Source organism: Halichoerus grypus, chromosome 4 (assembly GCF_964656455.1).
Source record: "Halichoerus grypus chromosome 4, mHalGry1.hap1.1, whole genome shotgun sequence".
Taxonomy (NCBI): Eukaryota; Metazoa; Chordata; class Mammalia; order Carnivora; family Phocidae; genus Halichoerus; species Halichoerus grypus.
This window is the reverse complement of record NC_135715.1, coordinates 69,931,851-69,957,958: the sequence shown is the minus strand read 5'-3', so window position 1 is coordinate 69,957,958 and position 26,108 is coordinate 69,931,851. Positions and strand designations below refer to the sequence as shown.

Below are 26,108 nucleotides of genomic sequence, written 5' to 3'. Positions count from 1 at the left end.
TTTAGAAATGACACCATAAGATGAACTTTATTTTAAAGCTCATAAAAGGCTTCACAATATCAGTTACAAACAGAATCAACATTTCTTCCAATTTACACCTTCACATGACAATGTACTGTATGACAGGAGATATAGTTGAAAGTTTTTGTTCTGCATGCTGCTAACACATTTCACTAGCTTTTGCTTTACTCGTTGATTTTTAATATCAAAGCAAAAAGTCATATTCTATTGGACAGAATTAATATTAGAAAGCCCTTATGAAATCAGACTTAGTTTTGTTTATAAACATCCACACCCACACACATGCTGAAATGGAGAGCAAAATGCAAGAAAACTACCTTGGCAGGAGCAAATGCTTCAAGATTTTAATCACAGCCCTCTTGAACAAGCAGTACAGTTTGTTTTCTTTTCTCCAAAAGACAAAAGTCAGTTTCATCCTCAGTGATGCAAATGGTAATACTGCACAGAAGCTTAGTATGAATTCACAATTCCACAGGAATCTGAAAGTTACCAAGGCAATTTTCCCTTTTAGGATCATAAAGACTACAGACTTAAGCTTTTTTCTCTTTCCATATAATACACAAAATTTCTAAACATCCTTAAAAAAGAAAATATAAATAGTCTCAGTATGTTATGTAGAATCACATACTATGGCAAAAATATTTTATTCATTGAAGGACTATGCCAACGTAATGTTATCTAGTCCAAGTCCATATTAATGGAACTCTTCTCGTTTGGGTAACATTCTCCATTCTGATGTGGAGGCTCAGCACCAAAATTTTCTTTGCCTTCTAAATCTTCTTCCTTTTTATCAATATTTGGGCCATTTGGAGTTCTTTCCAGCTTGGGTGATTCAATTTTTGGCTTGGGTTGTGTTACGACAGGTTCACAAGTGTTATTCAACTCCTAAGCAAGGGAAACAAAACTGGTAATCAGGTTAACTCTGATCCACCCAGTCATTTTCAATTACTTTCCTAACACACCACCTGAACTGTTTATTTTCCTATCAACTCCAATTACACATATCTCGAGGAATTCAATTTCCTCATTACACTTGCCCAAAACTATGACTTGAAGCCTAATCAAAAAAGAGCAGTGAATATTCTTCTATGATGAGTCAGGAACTTGCAAAGTCCTCACATCTTATTACCTCATTTAATCCTCACAATATTAAAGGTAGAAATTATGATCCCCACCTAGGAAAGAGGAAAGATGGTTCAGAGAAGATGGTTAACTAAACCTCAAGATCAGGAAAACTAGGGAGCAAAGAACTGGGATTCAAGATTATAGCCCCCTGACTTCAAAGGCTCACAATTCTCGGGCACCTGGGTGACTCGGTTGGTTGAGCTTCCAGTTCTTGCCTTCTTTGGCTCAGGTCACGATCTCAGGGTCCTGGGACTGACCCCCACATCGGACTCCGCACCTTGGAGTCTGCTTGGGATGCTCTCTCCCCCTCTTCTTCTGCCCCCCCCCCACATGCTCTCTCTCCAAAATAAATAAATAAAATCTTAAAAAAAAAAAAAGCTCACGATTCTTTTTTTTTTTTTTTTTTTTTTAAAGATTTTATTTATTTATTTGAGACAGAGAGAGTGAGAGAGAGAGCACATGAGAAGGGGGAGGGTGAGAGGGAGAAGCAGGCTCCCTGCCGAGCAGGGAGCCCGATGCGGGACTCGATCCAGGGACTCCAGGATCATGACCTGAGCCGAAGGCAGTCGCTTAACCAACTGAGCCACCCAGGCGCCCAAAAAAGCTCACGATTCTTTAACCTTCATTTTGTTTCAACATTCTTCCAGATGGAAAACATTCTTTGGTTTTCGTCTCAACTTTCTTCAAAGCCTCACACACTCAGCAAGGCCTTCCTTGATCAAATACCAATCTGGGTCCTTCTCCAGTGCCCAGAATCCCCTAATCCTTTTGACTACTTTATTTTTGCCCGCAGCACCTGACCCCATCTGATACACTTCCTCTCCTCCTCGTTTGCTGTCAAGCCTTCCTCGAGCCAGCAGGTGACTACCACAGGGGCAGTGACTTTGTACACTCAGAGTTTAACCTGAGAACCATGGCTGCCACATGGTAGGGACTCAACAAATGTATTTGTTGAACTGAATGAATAATGAATAAATGGAAATTTAAGAGAAACATATAAGGTCTTCTGTATCTTGTAGTATCAATAATGAACTAAGAAATCTGGCCTCAATCAGGATGAGGTAGAAGATTGATCAAAGAAAGAGCTATGTTTAAGGTTCACAGGATTAAGCTATGTTTAAGGTTCACAGGATTGCAACTTGAGTCCCTAAGCAGCAAACATCAGACAATAATACTTACCTTTATTTTTGCTTTAATTTCCTGAGCACGTACAACTGGATCTTGATCAAGACTCTTTTTAGCCTGAGCATTCATGATATTATTCATCCACTCCATCACTTCATTAACAGACTTCTCAACCTTTTTCATCTCAGACTCATCAATATGATTATATTTCTCATCCTGAATGGAAAAAGGCATGGTCATTCTATAGACTTAAGTAAGTGTTTAACAGTGGGGCACCTGGGTGGCTCAGTCAGTGAAGCATCTGCCTTCGGCTCAGGTCATGATCTCAGGGTCCTGGGATCGAGCCCCGCATCGGGTTCCCTGCTCAGTGGGGAACCTGCTTCTCCCTTTCCCCCTGCCCTACCCCCGCTCATGCTCGCTCTCAAATAGTCTTTAAAAAAAAAAAAAAAAAAAGTATTTAACAGTAACCTCTAACCTGCCCGAATTTTCCATGAAGTTCAAATCTATCTGTGGTCTCAAATACCAAAAACAAATTTCTCATTTAAGAAGATGTGTTCACAGTGAAGGTTCCTCAACTTAGTATCAGCTTATTAAAATCTAGGGTAACTTCCTCGCAACACACAAACAGACTTACGTTATTTCTGAAGTCTGCAGCTATCTTGGCATAGTGCTGCAGTCCCTGTCCCAGTTCTTCAAACATTTTTGGTCGTTCCTCAGCTTCTTGAAACCGAACTTTAACTGGAGTGCCAATTTTCTAAAACAAGATATAATAAATTAACATTTGTCTAACTGCATTTCGAAAGTTTGTAGTCTAAAACACATGTACCACTTTCTAGGGGGAGAGAAGGACCTACCATTAATTCTTCCAACTTGTCAACATATGCTTGTTTAGCTTGGTCCTCTCCTTCTTCATAGAGCCAGTTTTCGGTCTCCGTGAGCAGTCTCAAAAAATTTTGGTGATCCTGTATATGAAACATGAGAAACTGTATCAGGGGCAATTTTACTTTAAAAGTTTTCACAACAAAACAGAGTCATCCTCAGAAGTGTTAAACACAAAGTCACCAATCTTATTTCTACTAGGAAGGCACTCTGATTAGCTGGATTCTCTTTACTGTAAAGTATCAAGGAACAATGAACACTAGTAGATTTTATATGAGAGATGAACAGTAATTCTTTGGCTTCTCTTTTACATGTGGACACGTGAGAAGTTTTGGTAAACTGCTTACTGCCGTAACAATAATGTATTTCAGAAGTCCAGTTTTGAACAATCTATACACTGAAATGGGGTTATGGAAGAGCAATTATCTTCCCACTCTCCAAAGCAATTAGGTCTTGATGAAGTAACTTCCTATTCACCCCCACAACTATCAAAGGGAAATAGACAAGTTGACAATTCAATCACTGAACCTGAAAAAAAGCCATTCTGAACCAATTCCCATAATGTATTTCTACTCTAGCCTTAGGAGGTCTACCCTCCTTAGGTCATCTCTCCTTCAGAATCCCAACCATAAGAAATCCAGGCCATGTCAGGGCAGAGCCAAAAACTAACGTATATTACAAGGTAGTCCAGGGATCTTAGAACTAAAATAGACCCCTAAGTTTAAATTCTTTTAACTTCAGAATTAATCCCGAAACCATCCCAGATTTGTATCTAGCCAATTGTTTTCTAAGCCCCATTTTCACAGTTGTGCTTCTGGGATTTACTCAGAGCCACATTGACTTTGAGAGCTTAGAAAAGGGCTAAGGGGAATAATGTGCCCGATAAACTTTGGAATGACTGGATGAACAAATCTTAGAGGATAAAACAATGACCATGAGGAACCAAGGGAACCAGACTCATAACAAAAAAACCAGAAACAAAAATAAAAGGTCTGAGGTCTTTAAAACCAAGGATTTTCTCTTATTTATCTTTCTAGCCCCCATACCTTTAGTGTCATAGACTCTAAATAAATGTTTGATAGGTTCTTTCTTCTGGATGGTAAAAACTAAAAAGTCACTGGGACAAGTTAGAATAAAACTGCACATTACTAATGAGCCTCTTTCCAGGACTCTGTTTATATAATTCCTATTTCAAGTTTTCTGTTTTCTTTCTTTTTTTTTAAGATTTTATTTATTTATTTGACAGAGAGAGACAGCGAGAGAGGGAACACAAGCAGGGGGAGTGGGAGAGGGAGAAGCAGGCTTCCCGCCGAGCAGGGAGCCCGATACGGGGCTCGATCCCAGGACCCCGGGATCACGACCTGAGCCGAAGGCAGATGCTTAACGACTGAGCCACCCAGGTGCCCCTCAAGTTTTCTGTTTTCAAAAAGCTCGTTACATAATCTAGTAGAGACTTAAATGTCAAATTTGATATGAAACACTTTATGAGATTATCTGAATAAAAACAGAGCTCTACACATACCTGCTCACATATAAATTTTTCATATGGTCCACACAGCTTGTCCCTGAATTCATACACATATTCCTCCACTGCATTTTTAGCATCGTTTCTTTCCTTTTCCAATTTATCCTGCATTATCATCTTACCCTGTCAGAGAACAGAAAAGATTAATTTCAGCCTTGGTCTTCTATTACCTGTAACTAAATGTTAACTAGACTCTAGTGCTAAAATCAACAATTACACACACACACACACACACAAAAATTAGTGTTAACAGTTCTAATTTATATGTCATAAAGCTTATAACAAATCTTACAAAGTTCTTCATTTACTAAAATACACATAGTGGGTTGTGATTTTTTTTTAATTATATAATAAATTACACGCTTTCGCATCTCAGGTTTAATACCAAGAAGGAAAAAACCCAATTCACTATAATTTTCTTTTTAGGTAGTTATATGGTTGTCTCATATTGGGATTAATATTGCCCAATATATAATCGTCATAGGACGCTGCAACCGTATTTGAGATCAAGGGCTTTAAGTAAATTTACTTATCCACTTACTTATGAAATATTAATGAGATATAATTTATTATTAAATTTCAAAACACAATGTTGCCATCTCAATAAAACAAAACAATAAAACCTAATCTCAAATTTTTTCACATATTCTAGACTACAAAGAAGCACAATGTATTTTAACAGAAATATTTAGTGTTGCCTGAGACACCAACTGTATTGTGCCCTGTGCTAGGACATAGTGGCATCCAATTTCTTCCAAGACCTTGGGCAATCAATTATATACCAAGCAGAATGATCTAGGGTATAGATCTCGTTCATAAGGATGCAAAAATGTAAACAAAACTTGTTAAAAAAAATTAAATTGAAGATTCATCCTAGTCCTAAAAACTGTATAAAACGTAGGATATGGGAAAGAAGTACAGTTATTTCTCTATCAGAAGTATGGGTAACAGGGCCAACCAACTAAATACATTCCAGGATGGAAAATAATTACCTGAAGTACTTACCTCTGTCTCAATATACATGTTAAGAAGGTCTTTCCCTAATTGCCAGACCAAGTTGGCTTCAATAGGCAGCTCAACATTCACCACCTTTATTTTGGGCTTTTTGGCTTCTGGAGGCTGGTCAACTTTCTTTTCATTTGCCTTAGGAAGGGGTAAAAAAGAAATGGAAAAATTCCTAAATAATTCTTGAAAACAACAACAAAATCTCCCTACCATACTTACTAAAAATAAAATCCCTAAAATCCTAAATTGGAGGAGTGAAGATCATCTAATTCCCACCCACTCATTTTAAACGGGGCTGCAATTACAACTTGAACATGTCATATTCTCTCTCAAGAATTCACCAGGATATTTTTCTCTTTGCATGTTAAACTTAAATTCAATCTTTCCTGCTAAAACTCTTCTTCATAGGTCTTTAATTTTTAAGCCCTGTAAGCAATGTCTAGGACTCCAAAAAAAGTCAAAACTAGTATTAAATTACCACATCTTTAAATAACAGTCTAGAATCTAACAGTAACTAAAATACACTGTGACCCATGCTAAACATATTAGGATCACTTTCTATTCCTCCTCTATACTTGAGTCCCTCTAGCCCACTATTATACCTGCTTCAGTTACAATGAGCACTATACTGGTGAGTGCCTTTTAAAGTTTCCTATTGAATTTGGGGATTATGTATATACACACATACGTACATGTATGTACATATGCAGATAAATATCCTTATTCCTACTATCTGCCTTTGAGTCATACCCCTTTTCAAAGCAAACATAAGGTAGAAAGAGACAAAAGAACCTTAAAATAGAAAATGAAATGACGCAGCAAACGCTAACAGTTTACTGCAGGTTTTTCAAAATATGTAAATACAGGGCTAAAGAAGTAAGTATCTCCTATGGCCTTTAATTTTCCAAGACTTTTCTATGTATTTCCATTTCTACAGGTTCCTACTAGCTGAGATGACAAAGAACACAATTTAGGAAACTCAGCTGTAGAACAGATTAGAAAATAACCAAGGGAATAAAACATATACCCTGGCTGGCTGGGATGGCCAAATAGGAAGGACTAGCCCATCAGTACAATGGGCACCGCCACTGGATAATTCTGGGAAGTTAAAAGGTTGTTAGAATTCCAGGCACTTCATAGAAGAAACTGGGACTTGAAAAAGGTTCAGTGGCTTGCCTAAAATGACAAAGCCAGAGATGGGACTAGAACTCATGTTTCTCAGACTTCTAGTTCAGTATTCCTCAAAGTCAGATGTCTCAGAAGTGTAGCCAGCTGTCTCACCAGCAAGGATCTAGTCAATCAGCCTGCAGTCCCCATGTCTTCTTCACTCTAGCACACACGAGAACCCCCCATTATACTGTGCATGCTCTGGGGGCACAGACCACAAGGAAAATGAATTAGAGGACACTCACACCTCGCAAAACACAGGAATACAACAGATATTTGGGAAACAAATCGATGACAGTACACGTGTGACAGTTAAAGTCAGAGTAAGACTCTGACAGTACCACATTAAACCAACTACTGACTAAACCGATATATCACAAAATGGCACTCGACAAGGGATGGATGAAGAACCCTGCAAAGGGGTGTGTGAGAATGTTCCAAAGGGCCTGACGCTAGCGGGCCCACCTACAACGAAGAACATGAGATGGTGCTCAGTGTCATGTTCCAGACAGGCACTGAGACTAACAGCACAAGCCCATTAATACTCAACACTAAGTGAGGGGAGGGGTGGGACATTAAGGAGCTGTTGTCGCAAAGAAAGCCATGCTGCTCCACCATCATCACCACAGAACTCTTTTAAGAGGAGAAAAAGGCAGCTTTCAGAGTCAGGAACTAAAGCTCATATTAGGATCCCCACAGGACTGGAAACTTTTACCACCAAGTGGAAAATGTATTTTGGCCAAAGAACAATTCTGCAATTCATCTAAAGGTAAGAAAAAACCAAACCACTAATGAAAGGTTAATAACTTACATGCAATCTGTACAAAGAGTGAAGTTCTGAAAAGCACAGAATGATCTACAGTAACAATGTAAACTTCCCAATATCTATCTGACCATGAATTTTAAAGGTTTGATTAGAAGCTGTCATTTTTCAAGGGACAAAGCACAAATATTTAATTAAGCTTGCAATACATACTGCGGAAGCATGGCAAAGAAAAATGACTTTGAAGTACAGTCTGATTATTAGCAGACCATCATAATTAATTTAATTTTGACAGGTGATTTGAGAGGAGAAAAAGGTTTACTAAACTCCTATAGCCCGTGTATTTATCATCAGACTAATTCAAGTGAAAACTCATCCCACAGCCCTGGGAATGTATCTATTTCTGCCCTCACGTTAGCAGATACCTCGGGCACTAGAGAAGACAAGAAATGCCATGCATTTGCCTCTTGTTGCTTGGAGTAGCAGTTAATCAAGAGAAGCTTTTAGGTCTAAAGCAGAATATTCAATTCTCTTAGTTGAGCTTGAGTACCTCTAATTTTAATTGAAAAACACAAACAACTAAAAGAAAAACCCTATACAGAATAAGATAACTTGGTGCTTGCTCTTGAAACTGCAGATTTAATGATATCATTAATGATCACATGTTGCAACATTATCTAAAGGAATGAACTAGAAGAGTCACTCACTTTGTCAGCATCTGGGATTTTGTTTTCTTCTGAGGTAAGTTCAGGTGAAGGGGGAGACTGTGAGGTTTGTTGACCATCAGTTTGTACCTGGGGCTGTGTTCCAGCTTCACTGTTGTCTTGCTGGATATTTTTCTGAAATGAAAGCCCAGGCACAAAGGATGTAGAAAGCAGGTGTACTTATATAAATTTAAAAGGTTATAGGGCACCAAAGACCGTACACTCCATTTTTGAAATCTTAATAGGTGGGGGAGAAAAGATACTGGATAAAAGCAAAATAAACACAAAATATTTGAAAACTCCTTACAAATCTTAAACCTGTAAGAAATTCTTTGAATGAGAGCAGTTAATACTGTTAAATAACCAAGCAGTAGGCATTTTGATTGATGTGATGACAATCAAGAACTCTCCTTTAAGAAACTTTGATCTAGCCTTGTACAGCTATTAACTCTCAAAAGCACAAGAAATAGGTTTACTCCAGGCCTCTCTCCCAGAAACAAGATTCCAAAACTTAAATTCACCAGCAGCCATCAGCATCTCAACATATCACCATTTCAATGACCTGAACAGTTGCATAAAAAAGCCAACTATCAGTCAGTCGTTCAGGGATTCATCATTTCAGCTTACAGATACCCAAGACTCCTTCTGTCCCCACCTTCTTTTTGTGATCCAGCTATTTCCACCTCAGAAGATGTCAGGATAAAGAATATATGCTACATGTTAGTAGACCTCTCCATTCCCGATAAATCAGTGCTTGCACTAGTCATTTCCCATCTTTGGGAGAAGCCTGAAACATTCTAATTTAACTACTTTCTGTCCACCCTGAAGTCTCTCAAATTTTTCTTTCAGAGCTTCAAGATTCTAAGGCAGACATGGAAGTATTCAGAAACAAGGCACTCATGATGTAAACAGATCCAAAAGGTACTAAAAGATTGATAAAACAGGCATTAGAATAATGGTGTCCGTACCCAAATGGAAAAGTATACGGCACTGGTCATTTAACGCACTATTTTGAAATTTTTAAAAATGATAACAAAGCTAAGGCTCAGATATTAATGTTCCTTAAATGTTCTAGGAATAACAGTGGTAACAGTTGTCTGACCACAGGATACCACACTTTCTCACATCTTGACTAAAACACTGTTCACTTGCCTCTTCATTTAAGCTATTTCTGATTATCATCCAGAAGTAAACTCCAATAGCTAATCTATTTTAAAGTTTCTTAAAATTCTTCTGCACTCATGCTAATTGGAAGAACATGAACAGTAACAACTTTCTTTCTATACTCCATGCGGATACTTCTTTTCCTTCCCTCCCATAATATAACAAATCATGTAAATAAAAGCAAGTTAAGTCCTGAAATACCAAAGCCAATTTTGCAGTAATTTAAGAATCAGCTTTAATATTTGGTATATGTTCCAAATTAATATTTTTAAGTCTTTTTCTTTTTTTCTTAATCATCAGTCAAAACTGCCTTCTCAATATGTGGTCAATGCCTTTAAAAAAAACCAATTTATTATTTTGTAATAAGTTATTACACTCTTATTATTTTGTAATGTGCCAGTTCAAATTAACTGTATAGAATTTAAGCATAATTCACCAAATTCTGGGCCATATGTTATCATCACCTAGCAACTGCTATCATCATTCCCCAAAACTCTAAATAAAATTAAGAAAAACATATCTGAACCCTTCCCTACTCTTTTCCTATAGAGTTAACTATATATTCCAACTCAAAGGCTTATTATTCACACACTTACATCAGTGTCCGAGTTTTCTGCTGGTCTCTGATTTGGACAGTCCATGTCTGCTTCAACAGAAGACCCTTCATTCTCCTCAGCGGGGATTTTCTCCACCATAGATGCTGTAGAGATGGTGAAAATGCCATGCGTATTGACTCGCACTTTGACTTTCACTCTAGATTTTTCTCCATCTTTCTGCGCAGAAACATTCTGAACTATGAAACGGCCTAGAACAAAAAGAAATTGGCAATTTTTGAAGTGAATCTAAATGTCTGTAAAGAAGACAAAAACCAAGAAATATAGCTTCACAGTATTGCTATTCCCAAATCTTCCCATTTTCTCTACTAACTGAATTAAGACATATACTATTAACATAAAATAAACTTAGTTGTATGGTATTACTTCAATACTTGGAATTAGTCTTAATATGCTGTAAAACCTTCAAAGGCAAGGCACTCTTGTGATTGTTTTTATTTAACACAGATACTGTAAGATAAGATGACAAGAAGTCCCTGCCTCCTCTTACCCTATTTCTCCAGATGGGTAAGCACAAACTAGACATGAAAATCTGTTAGCAAGTATAAGGCAGAGATCTCAAATGATACCAAGAACCGGATGCATTTTAATCCTACAGGGTCTTTAGGGAATACTTTTTCTGACTGAATAATCAAAACATTTTCCTAGGTCTTAAATAGGAGAGGTTTTGATAAAAGCTGTTACCAAAGCCTAAAATTATTATGCAAAATACAGCAGTTCCAGAGCATTACTGAGTAGGAGTTAAGAGTATGGACTCTGACCCAGTCTCTGGGCTTGAATCCTGGCCATGTAACCTACTGCAAGTTATTTCAGCTATCTATGTTTCTGTGGACCGAGTTGGTGTTTACAATGAGCATGTAAAACTGCAGTACCAAGTGCTATGTGTTAGCTATATTATCTCCACTAACAGCCTTCTTATTCCAGAGGCCACTGAACCAAAATTAAGTATTCTGAATCTAGTATGTGTAAAGCACTATATGGGATTTGACATTTTTATATTTAAGGTGCTGTTTACACAAACACAGAAAGTTACCGATTTAATTACCAGGTCAGTGAAAGATGTTGGAGTAGACGTTCAATTATTATCAAATCACTTGGAGCTCAGGAAATGATTACTGTAAGACCCATTTAAAGAAACAGCATTTACTGTGGGGTATCCGAGATGAGTTAGAGGACAGAGAGAGATGTAAGATCGTTCTTTAAGTATGTGTGAGCTTTTCAGTTTTGGTGATAACATATTGATTTGGTGTCATACTAAAAAGCTTCGATTTTATCCTTTGCACGATGGGGAATTAACGCATAGAATCCAACCTATTAAAATTTCTCTCTATTCAACAATTTCTCAAGCTAATTTCCTAGCAATAAATTCGTAAAAACGGTTTAAAAACAAAACAAAAAAACCAACAAAAAACCTCTTCTGTGCCGAACATTTTTAGTCTTAAGTGGTAAGAAAGAAAACACAACTGGTCAGGTTAGACTTCTTCAAACAACTTCGTTATGAAAAGGTATGGGGCAACAGTGAGTGCTGAACAGATCTTGCAATATTGGCAAACTTTACCCTCAGCCTGGGAAAGACACACGGCCACTCAGGAAGAGATCTGTAGCTCTCCCATAAATTTCCAGTTAGTAAGAGTCAAAACAGATGGATAGTGCCAAACCTCTCAAGGAAAAATGTACCAAAAAAGATGTACTTTTAAAAGAGATTACAATGTATGGTGATTAACAGAATAAAATAAAATAAAGAGAGAGAGAGATTACAATAGAAAGGTACACTTGAGAAGCTACTGCGATGGTTTCTGAGCCAGGTTTTAAATTAGAAGTAACATTCCATCTAGAAGAAAGGTTAATATTAAAAACAGGTGGTAATCCTTTAAGTAGAGACTGTATCAGAAGAGAAAAAAGACTGACATGTTCCTAAACACAGATACGTGGACGTAACAGCAGCACTAAGCAAGTCATTCCATCTTTACAGGCCAACTTATTCATCAATAAAAGGAAGAGATTTCTTCATCACCATTATTGTAAATTGACAATGTCTTTACATGGAATTATGTTCTACTCAACGTCACTGAGAAGACAAATTTTTACTTCGGTACACTAAGTCTTTAAAAGCGTAAACACACAAAATTAATTGCTTACCTATTTTTGCTTCTGGATATGGAACTCCTTGAGGATCCGAATAGAAAGCTTCTAGCTCAAAAGGTCCCCTTCTCAAGAAAGTGAGAACTTTGGAGAAAGGAGCCGCATGGTTTCGACTAAATACTTCATGGACCCTAGAGGAAAGGAAAAGGCATTCAGTATTCCAAGCACTTAAGCTTACTATGCTACACAAAATGCAATAAATGCTCTGAAATCTCCATCAATTCTATCTCACCATTTATTAACACCAAAATGAGAGAAATATTTCGAAAGGTTTGATTGTTCAAAGATCCCAATTAGATTAATCAGACCCTCAAATGTAAAAGTCATTTGTTAATTTTTTCATCTTTATATTGAAATAATTATCTGAATAAAGTTATCTTCTGCTACATACCCTTCAGTATCTTCTGAATCATGGTTCCACACCAGAGATATTGGAAAAGGAACTGCATCTGTGATGGAAAATTCTCTAACTTTAAATGCCGGGGAAAGAATTGCACACTTCAAAAGAAAAAAAGAAAGGATTATCGTAAGATCATGAATAACTGCACTCACCTTTTAATATAAAACTCAATTCAAATTGGATGGTAAGTTTAAATTCAAAATCAAAATTGCTTATAGTATACATCTTAAGTATAGAGGATTTAACAACTAAATACTATGCCAATCACTAAATATAGACTGATAATACAATGAATCTTAGGACAACAATTGTTGACTAGTAACAAGTTTCACAGGAGCTTAGGAAAAAAAACACCGGCCTTGCCAGAAATGCCCTGATAGCAATTTCAATTACAAGCTGTATCACTTCTGAATCTGTGTATATATCCACACACAGCTCTGTCCACATCACCTTTCAAATGTCTAAGAAACTGAAAAACGATAAAACCCAAAATGTTCCTATTTTCAGGTAGTTTTATGAAGGAAGCAGTGGTAAATCCAAATTTTAGGTGGAAAACACCCACCCCAACAGGTGGATGTGGACTAGTCACATAAAATTGACTAAATACACGACTAAACTAAAGGTCAATCTCTGATTAGCATAGGATCCTTCAAAAGAGAGGCCAAAATAAGCTCTACCTCTAATGAAATGATCAACTTCCAATGTTTTGGGGAATTAGAGACTCAGTTAAGGAGGTACACTCCATTATCAAGGAAAAAGCAAAACTAAAAACCCCATGATGCATCATGTGGGTACAATGGATTATCAGCAATAATGAGCACATATTCTTCCATTTTAGAGTATTAAGTATAGTCCAGGGCGCCTGGGTGGCTCAGTTGGTTAAGCGACTGCTTTCGGCTCAGGTCATGATCCCGGAGTCCTGGGATCGAGTCCCACATCAGGCTCCCCCAGCTCTATGGGGAGACTGCTTCTCCCTCTCCCTCTGCCTGCCACTCCCCGTCTGCTTGTGCTCTCTCTCTGTTAAATAAATAAAATCTTAAAAAAAAAAAAAGGTATTAAGTATAGTCCTTCTAAAAATCTTTGTGTACAGAAACTCTTGCTATTTTGTATTAAAAATAATTGTGCTAACTAGATTAAAGTTTTAGCCTAGTGATGGGTATTAAAGAGGGCACGTTCTGCATGGAGCACTGGGTGTTATATGCAAACAATGAATCATGGAACACTACATCAAAAACTAATGATGTAATGTATGGTGACTAACAGAACATTAAAAAAAAAAAACTAAGCATAGATACCCTGAATTTTCAGTTAAAACTACTTGGTGACTATAATATTATCCTAAATATAAAGATTAATTCTCTTATCAATAACTTCTAGTTTTGGTGCTTTCGCTTTGCCAAACTTAAGCCTCTGAGTGGCCTTCTTACTTGATAAGCAAGTTACAATCCATTTGGAGGAGGAAGAAGAGCTATTTTCTAAAACCACTTGTTAACTAATACTGTCAGCCCTGCGAATTTTCCCCCGAATCATTTCCTCATTACACCACACTGCCGTTCTAATTCCCCTCTATGTGCTTTGGAACTACCAATTCGTGCTTCACTGTTGTGTTTCCTGTGTCCCCTCAGAATCATGCCTGCTCCTGATCTGCAGTTTAAAAACATCAGCTGCAAATTTCCTTTCATCAAAAATTTCCTGGATGCTCCAGATCTGAAGATCCTTGTTTCCCCACAGCCTTCTGGCTGTGTTTGCAAGTGAACTCCCTTGTGATAGCTAATTAGACACAGGGCTTTGCTTACTATATAACCCCCCCGCAATGAAATGCGGCTGAAATGGTTTAAGCAATGAGCACCAAGGGAAAGAAGGGCTGAGCAAACAGTACCTGTAGTGCACATCCTCTAGCTACTGCTTCGTCCGCATTGAGGGTTGTGCTGATATCCTTTCCAAAGAATCTGGCAATTTTTTCTTTCACGGCTGGAATTCGCGTAGTGCCTCCAACTATCTCCACAGCACTCACATCTTCCACTTTGAGCTGAGTTTGTTCCATCAGAGAGTGTAGGGGATCTTCTACCTTTTGCAGGAGGTCAGCACAGAGTTCTTCAAATTGTGCCCTTGGCAAGCAAGAGGAACACTATAAATCTCTAGAAACATTATCTTAAAGCCGATATCCTGCCTGTTTTTTTTTTTTTAATAATATTACCCCAGTGAATTTCTTTTTCCTTCAACAACCTCTATTCCACATGGGCCAAGTTTAACTGTAATCTGTAACTTTTAAAAAATATATAAATATACAAAACAGGTGCAGAAAAGAAATGGGGGAAAAATTAGTTCTACTGGTATTACTGGGGGGAAAAAATCACTTTTAAATTAAGATTGCCGTTTTAGGGGCGCCTGGGTGGCTCAGTCGTTAAGTGTCTGCCTTTGGCTCAGGTCATGATCCCAGGATCCTGGGATCGAGCCCCGCATCGGGCTCCCTGCTCCGCGGGAGGCCTGCTTCTCCCTCTCCCACTCCCCCTGCTTGTGTTCCCTCTCTCGCTGTGTCTCTCTCTGTCAAATAAACAAAATCTTTAAAAAAAAAAAAAAAGACTGCTCTTTTCTTCCTAAAAGTTTTTTTGTGAAACCATTATTCAATTACTGGCCTAGAAAGACTAAGAGATGATAAATACCAAAAAGACTCCATCATGAGGGCACTTAGCAAAGATCTTTTTAAAACACTTCTTTGCATGGGACACCTGGGTGGCTCAGTTGGTTAAGCATCCAACTCTTGATTTTGGCTCAGGTCATGATCTCAGGATTGTGGGATCAAGCCCCACATCGGGCTCCCTGCAGGGCATGGAGCCTGCTGAAGATTCTCTCTCCCCCTCTGCCCCTACCCCCACTCTAAAATAAATAAAAAACAACCTCTTTGCAGAAGTGATCCTAGTTTCTAATGGTGTGAACAGTCCTAGTGTATAGCATATAATCCTGAAATGTGGGCCAAGACTCTCAACACCACCGCTAGACTGACATCTGGGTTATAGTTTCATCAGCAAGAAATTTCTTCTATTTAATCCAGCAGAATTCAGGACGCACCTGTTCATCTTTCCCGAAACATCTCTGTCATTCATAAAGCACTCGATATTCAGTGGTAGGTCTGTGCTGTTAGAGCTCATTAGCTTTTTCAATTTTTCACACTCTTGATACAGACGAAGAAGGGCTCGTATTTTGGATTTTGCATCCAACTTGTACTTAGTTTTAAATTCTGCACAAAAATATTCCACTAACTTTTCATCAAAGTTTTTTCCTCCTAAGAAAGGATCAAAGGCTGTTCCCAGTACCTAATTTAGTTAAAACAAATAATCTGGTTATTTTCAATCATATTTTTCACTAAAACCTTAAATACTGCTACTCAAACAACTAAAGACATCAAGACTTCTACTTAAATTACTACACGAAATCCAAGTTAAGAGAAATGTTACTACCAAAGCCAAATGAAATGCTAAATTTCTGATTTACTTTTAATGATTACATAGAAGATAATCTTAAAAAGCTGCTCTTTCTTAAGCAAGACTACTTACGAGTATGCTAAGATAATTACATCATCATTATGGAGAGCAACCTTGGGAATAATTCCTTATTAATATTACCCAAAACTCTTCATTGCCAAGAAGCAAAGCTGCTTAAAGTAATGACAAATACAACACAATTAATATGTTTTGGTCATTGAGTTCCAATTTATGACTTTACCTTCAATTTTCCCTTGTTAAAGGCACAGGCAGACACTTGAAAAGCTGAGTGTCCCATATCAACAAAAACCACAATCCGAGGTTTCTCATCCAGGCCTGGAAGATCCTGCTTATAAATTCCATAATTCAAAGCCACTACAAAAAAATAATTGTTTTAATTCTTTGGTTCACATTTTCTTAGGAATTTCATCATTACCAAAATAATTATACATGCAGGAAATTTGACTATACTTCAAACACTTAAAGGTGAACACATTCCTTTTATACCTGGACTTTGAACTAATTTTCATGGCATCAATAACTTCTTCCCTTTCTGATTTTAGAACAATGCTCTATCACTTTTCAATGTATGAAGAGATGTGACAGAGAAAATGTACAAGGTGCGAATACAATGAAATGTAACCACAAACAGTAGCAGGCTCATCACACAATACTTACATTTGAACCACAACCTGCCAGGAGACTGCTTATCCAAAAAAATTAAGAATTTAATATACAACTACAGCAACTGCAGTTCCTACCAATTTCTTTCTAGGCCCAAGGCAAATAACTGATCTACCTTAAAGAGACTGTTAGCTTTTTCTGAACTTTGAAACCACTGTATTTCGAAATACATATACCCTAAGAACACATCTTTATCGATACTTTAGGAGTTTTAAAACATGTATTAGATTTGGAAGACATATATATATCAGATATAAAACACGTGTATATTAGATATACACTGGAAAAAAGTCTTACTTGCTTTGTCTGAATACACTAAATTGTAACTGACCTTTGTTCACCTGTAATCATAAAAAACCAGTAAAGGTTCTAGGGGGAAGGAAGAGTGATTGCTTTGTTTACACTATACCTGTACCTACACAATGCCTGGCAAATGATACAGTTTAAGTCAATGTTTGATAGAAGATGAATGATCAGTGACTAACTGCATATATTCAGGAAATGTAGAAGGGAAAAACTTTTAATCAATGCTTATAGTCAGGGCAGTTGTGAAACCCCAAATCTTAAGGTTTGGGGAAAACTTAACTATTAAAACTACGTAAGGAAATAGAAAACTAAATCCAACATACGTAACTCAAAAGATTAAAATATATATATAAAAGAATTTCTTAATGAAAACAGAATCATAAACCTGACAAAGTGCCAATTTCTCATTAGACATAAGCATCTGAAAAGTCAGAATTCTTTAATTTCAAATTTAACCCATACTTTTTACTAGGCTCTGTTTCTACAAGTACATGAAAAAGTGTTCGGTTATCATACCTGATGTGGCTTAACTCTAGCTCTGATAGTATATTCACTGCTACATAAAAATAGCTTTTTTTCCTTACCAGCTGTCATGTCATTCATAAGTCGCAGGCAGTTTAGGCCAACTATTTGTGCAGCATCTAATACAGATCGCCTCTCAGCATCTGTGAAGAAAGAGGGGACCTACCAACAAGAAAGGAAAGAATTTTAACTTGTCTAGAATACACACATACAAATTCCTCACAACTACTTATAATGAATTAACAACAGTTCAACTAAATAGGTGCCTGTGAAGTCATAAACATAAATAGAACTTTAGACTTAATGTCTAGCAAGTTCCTTAACTTTAAGAATAACTACTTTAAAAAAAATTGCCCCAAAATTGTAATCTTTACTGTAACCAAATTTTATTTATTTATTTATTTATTTATTTATTTTATTTTTATTCATAAGAGTCAGAGAGAGAGAAAGAGAGAGAGAGAGGCAGAGGAAGAGGGAGAAGCAGGCTTCCCGCAGAGCAGGGAGCCCGATGCGGGACTCGATCCCAGGACCCCGGGATCATGACCTGAGCCGAAGGCAGACGCTTAACCATCTGAGCCACCCAGGCGCCCTACTGTAACCAAATTTTAATCCAAAATAAAAATCAGGAGCATTCACTAAGATATACTGACAATTTCTTCTATCTAACAGAAAGCTTTAAGCATATGAAATACCATTTCTAAGCCAGTCTTAAATTTCTGACAGCTGGAGATCACAATGTGAAGTCAACATTTAATGTTAAATATAATTGCACTACAGATAAATACTTCAGGAACTTAAAGATAATATGGAGCTAATTCTGGCAGATGCCACTGCCCTATAGTTTTGCTATTCATTGCATTTAAGCATTAACAGGTGATGGGGGACTTCTAATGCTGTAGACCTGTTAAGATTTCAAAAACATTTTTAGGCAAAGCCTGTTGATATTCTTAAAAGAAAGAAAAGCAAAAACAGCTCAAGGGATGGGATGAAGTTTCTTATGGTGCTGACTTGTGCTTCCAGCTAGGTTAATTCTTTTGATCGCTTTCTAGGACATCACTTTAACTAGGACACTCTTCAGGAAGAGCATCTAACAATACAGCCATAGAATCACTTAACTAGAAAGTACCGAAGAGAAAACTTAGTACAGCGGCTTTCATTTTTTCCCCAAAGTATTTGTAGCTGCTTCAGAAAGAGAGGCAAGAGCAAAAGTGGGTCTCTCTGATCACCTTTCAAATCAGGAACACTGCTTTCATCAGTTTTCTATATTGCTTATTTAAAAAAAAAAAAAAAAGGAAGAACCACTGACTTGTAACTTAATTCTTTAATTTTATCAGATATTAATATTTTTTTCCAAGAGACAGACAGATACTCTTTCAGAACACCTTCTGTCTTGCAAGGGCAATAGGAGAAATTTTAAGCCTCTGCTTCTATTCTTTCATATCCTAGGACACACTGCCATAAAAGCTTCTGAATGGTCTGGGCAGGCCACGCTGCCCATGGTTATAATGCAAAGACCATGAATGATGCAGGGAAGTCCATCACAGACTGTCTTGGTCCAGGGCATAACCACAGATGATCAAAAAGAGACCCTAGACATTTGGGAGAGAATGTCCCGCTGCCTTTTTGGTGTCCAAATAAAAGATGACTTTTGTCCATTTCAAATATTCCTTGATAACCTACCAACTGTCCATAAAAATCTTAAGTTTTGGGGCACCTGGGTGGCTTAGTCAGTTAAGCATCTGCCTTTGGCTCAGGTCATGATCCCAGGCTCCTGGGATCGAGTCCCGCATCGGGGTCCCTGCTCAGCGGGGAGTCTGCTTCTCCCTTTCCCTCTGCCTCTCTCCCCACTTGTGCTCTCCATCTCTGTCTCTCAAGTAAATAAATAAAATCTTAAAATATCTTAGGTTTTGTCACTACTGGGAGGTGACATTGTAAAACTTCTAATGAACTGGTTCTCAACTGATAGAATTCTGAAAACTTCCCATTAAGTATACAAACTGTCTAACAGTATGTTAACTGCCTTAGAACATCCCCCCCATTCAACCAGTCAGTCTCTTTTTCCAAGGAGCCCCACAGGAGATTCTGATTTGCACCTATAGTCAAGAACCTCTGCAACTTCTGGCTAAAAATACCACTCAAACATACTCTGAAATGCTCCCGAACACTATGCTAATGTAGTCCAGTAGGATTTTGATCTCTAGTAATAGAACAGCTTTCACACATTTAATACTTAAGAGTAGCAAAAAAGGCAAATTAAAATAAAACACACTGCCTTGCTGAATTCTACTTACTGAAATAACACAATCTGTTACTGGTTTCTTGAGGTTGTTTTCAGCAGTTTCCTTTAACTTAGTCAACAGCATGGCTGTTATCTGCTCCACGCTAAAGAGATGTTCTTCATCCATGTACATTACCTATATTGAGGAAAGAAAATGTTTTAAACATTGTAGTACTTAAAGCTACATGCTAATACTAACTTCCAAATATTATTACATATTCTCTTCCAGAAAACCTTTATTGTTACAGCTGTTAGAAAAGAAGAAAGGAAAGAGAAGAAAAAAAAAGAAGAAAGAACTTTTCTTTAGAGATGAAGAGAAGGAAAAAAGCTGAGGCAGATTTTTCCTCTACCTAAAGTACTAGTCAAAACATTATAGAAAGTAGTAAATTTCCACTCTAACTGAAGAGATGAATCACTGTGACAAATATTATTTGGTGTAGATCCTAAGACAGGAACGTTTCTGCTAGTTTAAAAACAGATTTCTGGTTGTATTACACTACTGCTCTCCAAACAACTGCAACTGGGCTGTCCTGGCTTTTGTTTGATAAAACAAGACAACTGAGGTTTTTTTAACCACCCCTAAGGAAACCTATATTTCAATAATTATAAGGCAGTTATGAGACACAATTTAAGTTATAGCAGTATATATCATTTGAATAATTTTCAGACATTAAAACATACTTACAGTTTACAAGAACTTAACCAAAAAAAAAGATCTCATCTAATTAAGAACTTTAAATTAAATGTTTATTAGGAGTTAAGGGTTGTTTTTTTTTTTTTCTGTAGGTGAATTCCATTTCCTACTAAGGACTCTAAGGTTGCTAAGTTATATTACCTTTATTCCAACTCCACCATTTTTCATTGGAACCAAATCATAACTTAAGTTTTCCTTCTCCTTTTGAATGAAGGGGTCACTGAATGCTCGGCCATGAAACCTTTTGAAGTTAGACACTGTATTGTTTGCATGAGTGATTTGCTGCAAAAGAAATCAGAAAATTTTTTTTCCTAATTGGAACATCTATCAGCTATTACAATTTTATAGAAAGTCAATTGTACAACTCAAACCATTAAGAACATAAACAACTTTCTCCGCAACCCTGGGAAATGCCAGAAGGTAGGCAGTGAGAGGGAACAGAAGGCAATACTGTCAGCACAGACTTTTAAAAAGATTTCAAAATCTGCAAGATAAAATCAAAGATGGTGAAACTATCACTAAAGCCCTGAACAAACCAAGAACTGCATCCCTTTATTTCATTCCTTTTTCCCCCCCACTGAACTTGTAAGTTTTATACCCAATGAATAAATGAATAAGGAGATCTAGAAGCCCTACAGGGCAAATTACATTTAAAAAAAAAAAAGTGGTTACAGTCTAATAAATTGCTAAGTGGTCAGAATAAACATTTTGTGCCACAAAATACATGGATTGGGACAATAATGGAATGTTAATTATCTATACCAAAAAGCAGAAGAGGCGAGGATAATTCAAGAAGTTTCTAAGTGACTTAATGCTTTCAACTGCATATTTTTGATGATTAGGCTCTGGATTGAAAAGTCCCACACTCTACAGTATGTTTCACTCACAGAAGTCAGCAGTGGGAACTTTATTTAAAATACAGAAATAATTCAAAGACTAAAAACTGAGACTTCTAAAATAATGAAAATCCCAAAACAGTTAACTATTTACTGTTTTCTCTGGTCCACTTCTTTTAAAGGGAGGACTACAAGTTGGCATTACTAGTTTTTCAAACAACACAGAATTGAAGCATGTTTATATACTAAAATTCCCTGCGATTCTGAAACTGACTTGAGGTAGATCTAGTAACCTATAGGCTAGATCTGAGCCTCTATTGACTCTCTTCATATAATTACAAAAAATGCAACAGAATTTTATGTCTGGAATTATCAATATTCTAAATGGCCATATTCAGGAAGATAGTTACTTCACTAATGTGTTTCTTTCCTTTTGAGTATATTATTTTGAGTGTACATAGCTATTTTTCTCTTTTTTTTCTTCTTTTACCTTGTATCTCTTCCAACTAGCCTTATTATAGCCTTCCAGGGTTTAGAATTTTGTTTCTGTTTCAGCAATACTATTTTCTGTATTTAAAAGAACTTTTTCAGTCTCTCTTTAAAAGCCTCTCAGAAGAGATTTCATATTTCATGTTCTTTTACTTTATTTTTTCCTCCCCAAACCTAAGGGCTCACCAGTTACAACGTGAGGCCCACGTGGGAGGGGCATACATAAATTTTCTAGTCACATTAAGTAACAGGCGAAATTAATTTCAGTAACTTATTTTAAAGCCTAATAGATCCAAAATACTGTCATTTCAACATGTACTCAATATAAAATATTAAGGAGATACTTTATTTCATTTTAAGACTTCAAAATCTCATGTGTATTTCATACTTAACTTCACATTTGTACATTTCAAGTGTACCTAATGGCTACCCTAATAAGACAGCACAGGTCTATATAGAAAGTTCTCCCAGTCTTACCTTAATTATTAAATAACCTGAAAATGCTTTTAAATACAGAACTTCTAGAAGGAATCTTTAACTCTTAAATGCGTATCATAAGAAATTACACATGAAAGAACTTCAAGTGTCTTATTTATAATTTTTAAAAATTAGATAAATTAGAAGGTAGCAAAATTACTAAAAATTAAGGTTGGCAGATTAGAACACTAAGGTAGATCTTGGGAAAAGAAGAATGGAACAGAAGGAAAAATAGCCATCTAAGGGCTCATAAAGAATACTCGCATTACATTTCTAAAACTCAAAAATATATAGGCTTAGATATTTCATACTCTTGTATGCCCTTGAGATTTTACCTTGAAAATCTCCCCCTTAAAAATGACCAGAATTCTCTTAAAGAACATACCTGATTTTTGGCTGCAACTCCAATTGTTCTGTTTTTTGATCCAAATGATATGACTGATCTAGAAGATATACAAACCGCATGTCTCAAAACTGTTAAAAGGCATAGATGTGGACATCTTTAACTGACAAGAACATATAAATTTCTTACCCATGGGGGGTGGAGGACAGCGTAACTATAGCACAACTTTGGACTCTAAAGCTTTGGTCAGATACTCAGTGGAAGTCTGCTTAATCGCTACTCTGAGAATCCAATCTAGGTGGCCATCTTACCCAAAAAAGTCTGCTCATGGTTCAGGGGGCATTTTCCAATACCTCAAGTATCAGTATAATTCTCCAGATGCCCAATCATTAAGAAGTGCACGTGAACTCTGAAAATACTTTGAATAAAAGGTATCATTAACTTGGCCTTATATACATGATTATCAAAATACATGGTGTAATTCCACTTCTCGGTTAGCAACTCTGTACAGATCTAAGTATCACTGTCATACCCATTGTTGTTCTATATATACACCACCGGCCTCTTTAGGATCAAAGGGTTTATATAAACCCAAACAAGTGGCCCTAAGTTAGGTTTTTGGAGTTTAAAAGCACAAGAGGGGGTCTTATATGGAAGACTCTACTTAATGAAGCCAACTAAAAATGACGCAGAGCAACGACCACAGCAGAACAGAGTTGAGCGAAAGGAGTGAGTAATTAGTTACATTAAGTCAGAAGAGATGAAAAATGACTTCTGTGAGACAGCCTTCTCAGCAACAGAAATGGAATGGCAGCACAGAGCAGAGAGAAACTCAAAGTCTTGTCAGGAGGAGGTAAGCAAATTAGGTTTTCAATCAGAGAGGAGGTAGGAGTAATAGTGAGATGAACAAAATGGGAATATGCTGAGGGCATTAAACACCAGGCTAAATCAACTTTAAATTTGTTAGTAAGGAAACACCCTAAATCTAAATTATCTGAGCAGGTGCTAAATAGCATCCTAAAAGCCAGAGAAGTGTTCAAGCAAAGGCTAGCACCTTCCAAAAACAGTGTATCATTCTAGGCTCAGAGTAACTATTCACTTGCAGAACGACTTAACTCATTTTCCACACTGAAATTAATACTGGCCAATGCAAATGAGTCAAACATCTATTTGATCAAAAGACTAAAGGGAATTCCAAGCTGCCCTCTGTTTACCCTTTTTAGAGAAATATCTGTTGTCTTTACTTTCACAGTGGTCAATACAGCCACATACCCATTTTTTCCTACTCTCATCTGAACAGCTTTTCTTCCTTTTATCAGATCAAGGAGAACAAAGATGTAAACTGTACCTAAGCACGAAAGCCTGACATAGTGTCTTTCTTACTACACTGCAATTACAGAGCCCTTTACACAGCTAAAGAACAGACTAAATTTGCAAACACGTAAAATCATGAAATAAGTATTCCCAAGGCTACTCGTTGTCAAATATTTGCTTATTTTCTGATTTTCCATTCACTTTAATAAATGGCCATCTGTACTCAAATCGTGACATACACAGTCATTCTACCTTTGGGCCTTAATGTCTCATTCTACGCTTTTTATCTTGGGTTTAAGGCATTTAAAAAATAAATACCTACATTAATTTTCCCGAGAAGCAATTGTTTTCATTAATGTACAGGCAGGCATGTTTGCATGTATCATCTTCAGAAAATAAGCCCCCCGAAAAAGTTGCTTTAATAAAATGTTACCTTTGCCCACCCCGTGCCGCTGTAGAATATTTAATTCAGTGACAACATTCATCCCCGAGTTCTAGCACAAAACTGTGCAATTCTCATTTTATCTCCTTTATTTAAACTGTGCAAAATTAATAAACTAGAACATGATTTAGGATTCCCCTTGAATGGCGCTCATAAAATGAGCAAAAGAACGTTTACATCCTCACAAATGATCCCAGGCACTAAGGCGGACAGCGTTAGCAACCAAAAGTGCGCACGAAGAGGTATCTATGAAAGGAGGGATTCTGCGGTCGCTAACAACAGACCGCCCGCTCACTGGACAAGCAGCAGCATACAGGCTCTGGAAGCTTCCAGTTCATTTCGAGATTCACAATGCGGAAGAAAAAGCTCAGCAGCCCCGCAACTGCGGTGCGCAAAGATATGCTCCGCGGGAGGGGGACAAGCTGGGGGCGGCACAGGCAGCGAGAAGCCGCGTGGAGAAACGGGGGCGGCCCCGGAAAGAGCGAACTGAGGCCTGCCAAGAAAAGGAACGAAATCGCGGGTTTGAGCGCAGCTCGCCCCTGAAGCGACCACCCTGGGCCACTCCACTCTAGGACTTCTCTTGGCCCCGTGAATCGCCAAGACCCCCTCCCCTCCCAATCCTGGCAGCAAGCCCCCACCCTTACTCTTGGGCAAGCGTCCTGCCCTACCCGGCCGCCGGTACCCAGACCCTACGGAGGAGCGCACCGCTCCCCACATCGCCTTCCGATCGGCCCGACGCTCCGCAGCCAGCGCGCAAGCCCCGGGTCCCCACGTTTCCCAGCCCCCGCCGGCTTTCTCTCCTCACTCCACAGTCTCTCCTAGCGCCCCCGCAGGCTCCCACTTACGGGGTGCACCGGTCGCTGAACTCGTTGGCGATGGTCTCGATGCCCCCGGCCCGGGCCACCGCAATGTAGCAGCTCTGCGAGCCCACATCCAGCCCCACCACCGACATGGCCGGCTCGCGATCCGCCTCCGCCTGGGCTCTGGGTCTGGCTCTGCGTCCTCCGGCCGGCCGCCCGCTCCTTCCGCAGCCGCTTCTTGCCCCGGCCGCGCGCGGCTCCCGCGGAGTCCGACCGCTCCTCTGTCACACGGACGGACACACGGACAGTCGGCCTGGCTGGCGCCTCCGGCTTCCTGGGGACAGTGGCAGCTCCCAGACGACTAAGCACGGGGGAAAGCGGCGATCGGTCTCCGCAGGTAGCTCCGCAAGCTCGGGCTGACTGCCTCGATCTGCACCCACAGCTCACCGGCGCGGCGCTGAACTACCGACCCAGAAGGGGAGGTCCCAATTCCTCAGCCTTATGTATCGCACTGATCAGAACTTTCCAGAATCTGCGGCATTTACTCACCGGCGCCTCCACCGGCCCCTCCACGTGCCACTTCCGCTTCCTTCTTCTCGAGCCTTCTCGAAAGATTCTACCCAATGGGTGGCTGGTCCCTCTGGGGACGGCCGCGGTTGCCATAGTGTCAGAAAAGCCGCTCCGGCGCTATTGGCTTAAGCCGGCCAGGCTGACCCACCTAGGTCCCCGCCCGCCGTAGCCACAGGCTCTTTGCTGTCCTAATAAAACGGACAATGAAGAATGGAAAAATGGAAAATCGTAATCTTC

The 26,108-nt window shown here is 38.4% G+C and overlaps 1 protein-coding gene across 1 annotated transcript; it reads right to left on the bottom strand.

The window, feature by feature from the left end:
• HSPH1 (heat shock protein family H (Hsp110) member 1) lies at window positions 1-25,810 on the bottom strand. The gene is made up of 18 exons (XM_036070484.2): window positions 25,347-25,810; window positions 22,788-22,845; window positions 20,742-20,882; window positions 19,920-20,042; window positions 17,691-17,790; window positions 16,358-16,491; window positions 15,704-15,948; window positions 14,514-14,742; window positions 12,626-12,732; window positions 12,232-12,365; window positions 10,075-10,283; window positions 8,318-8,449; window positions 5,681-5,818; window positions 4,673-4,798; window positions 3,126-3,233; window positions 2,906-3,025; window positions 2,326-2,487; window positions 1-906 (listed from the first exon to the last, which is right to left on the bottom strand). The coding sequence occupies exons 1-18, from the start codon at window positions 25,451-25,453 to the stop codon at window positions 700-702; spliced, it is 2,580 nt and encodes an 859-aa protein (XP_035926377.1). The 5' UTR covers window positions 25,454-25,810; the 3' UTR covers window positions 1-699.
• Window positions 25,811-26,108: the final 298 nt, after the last annotated feature.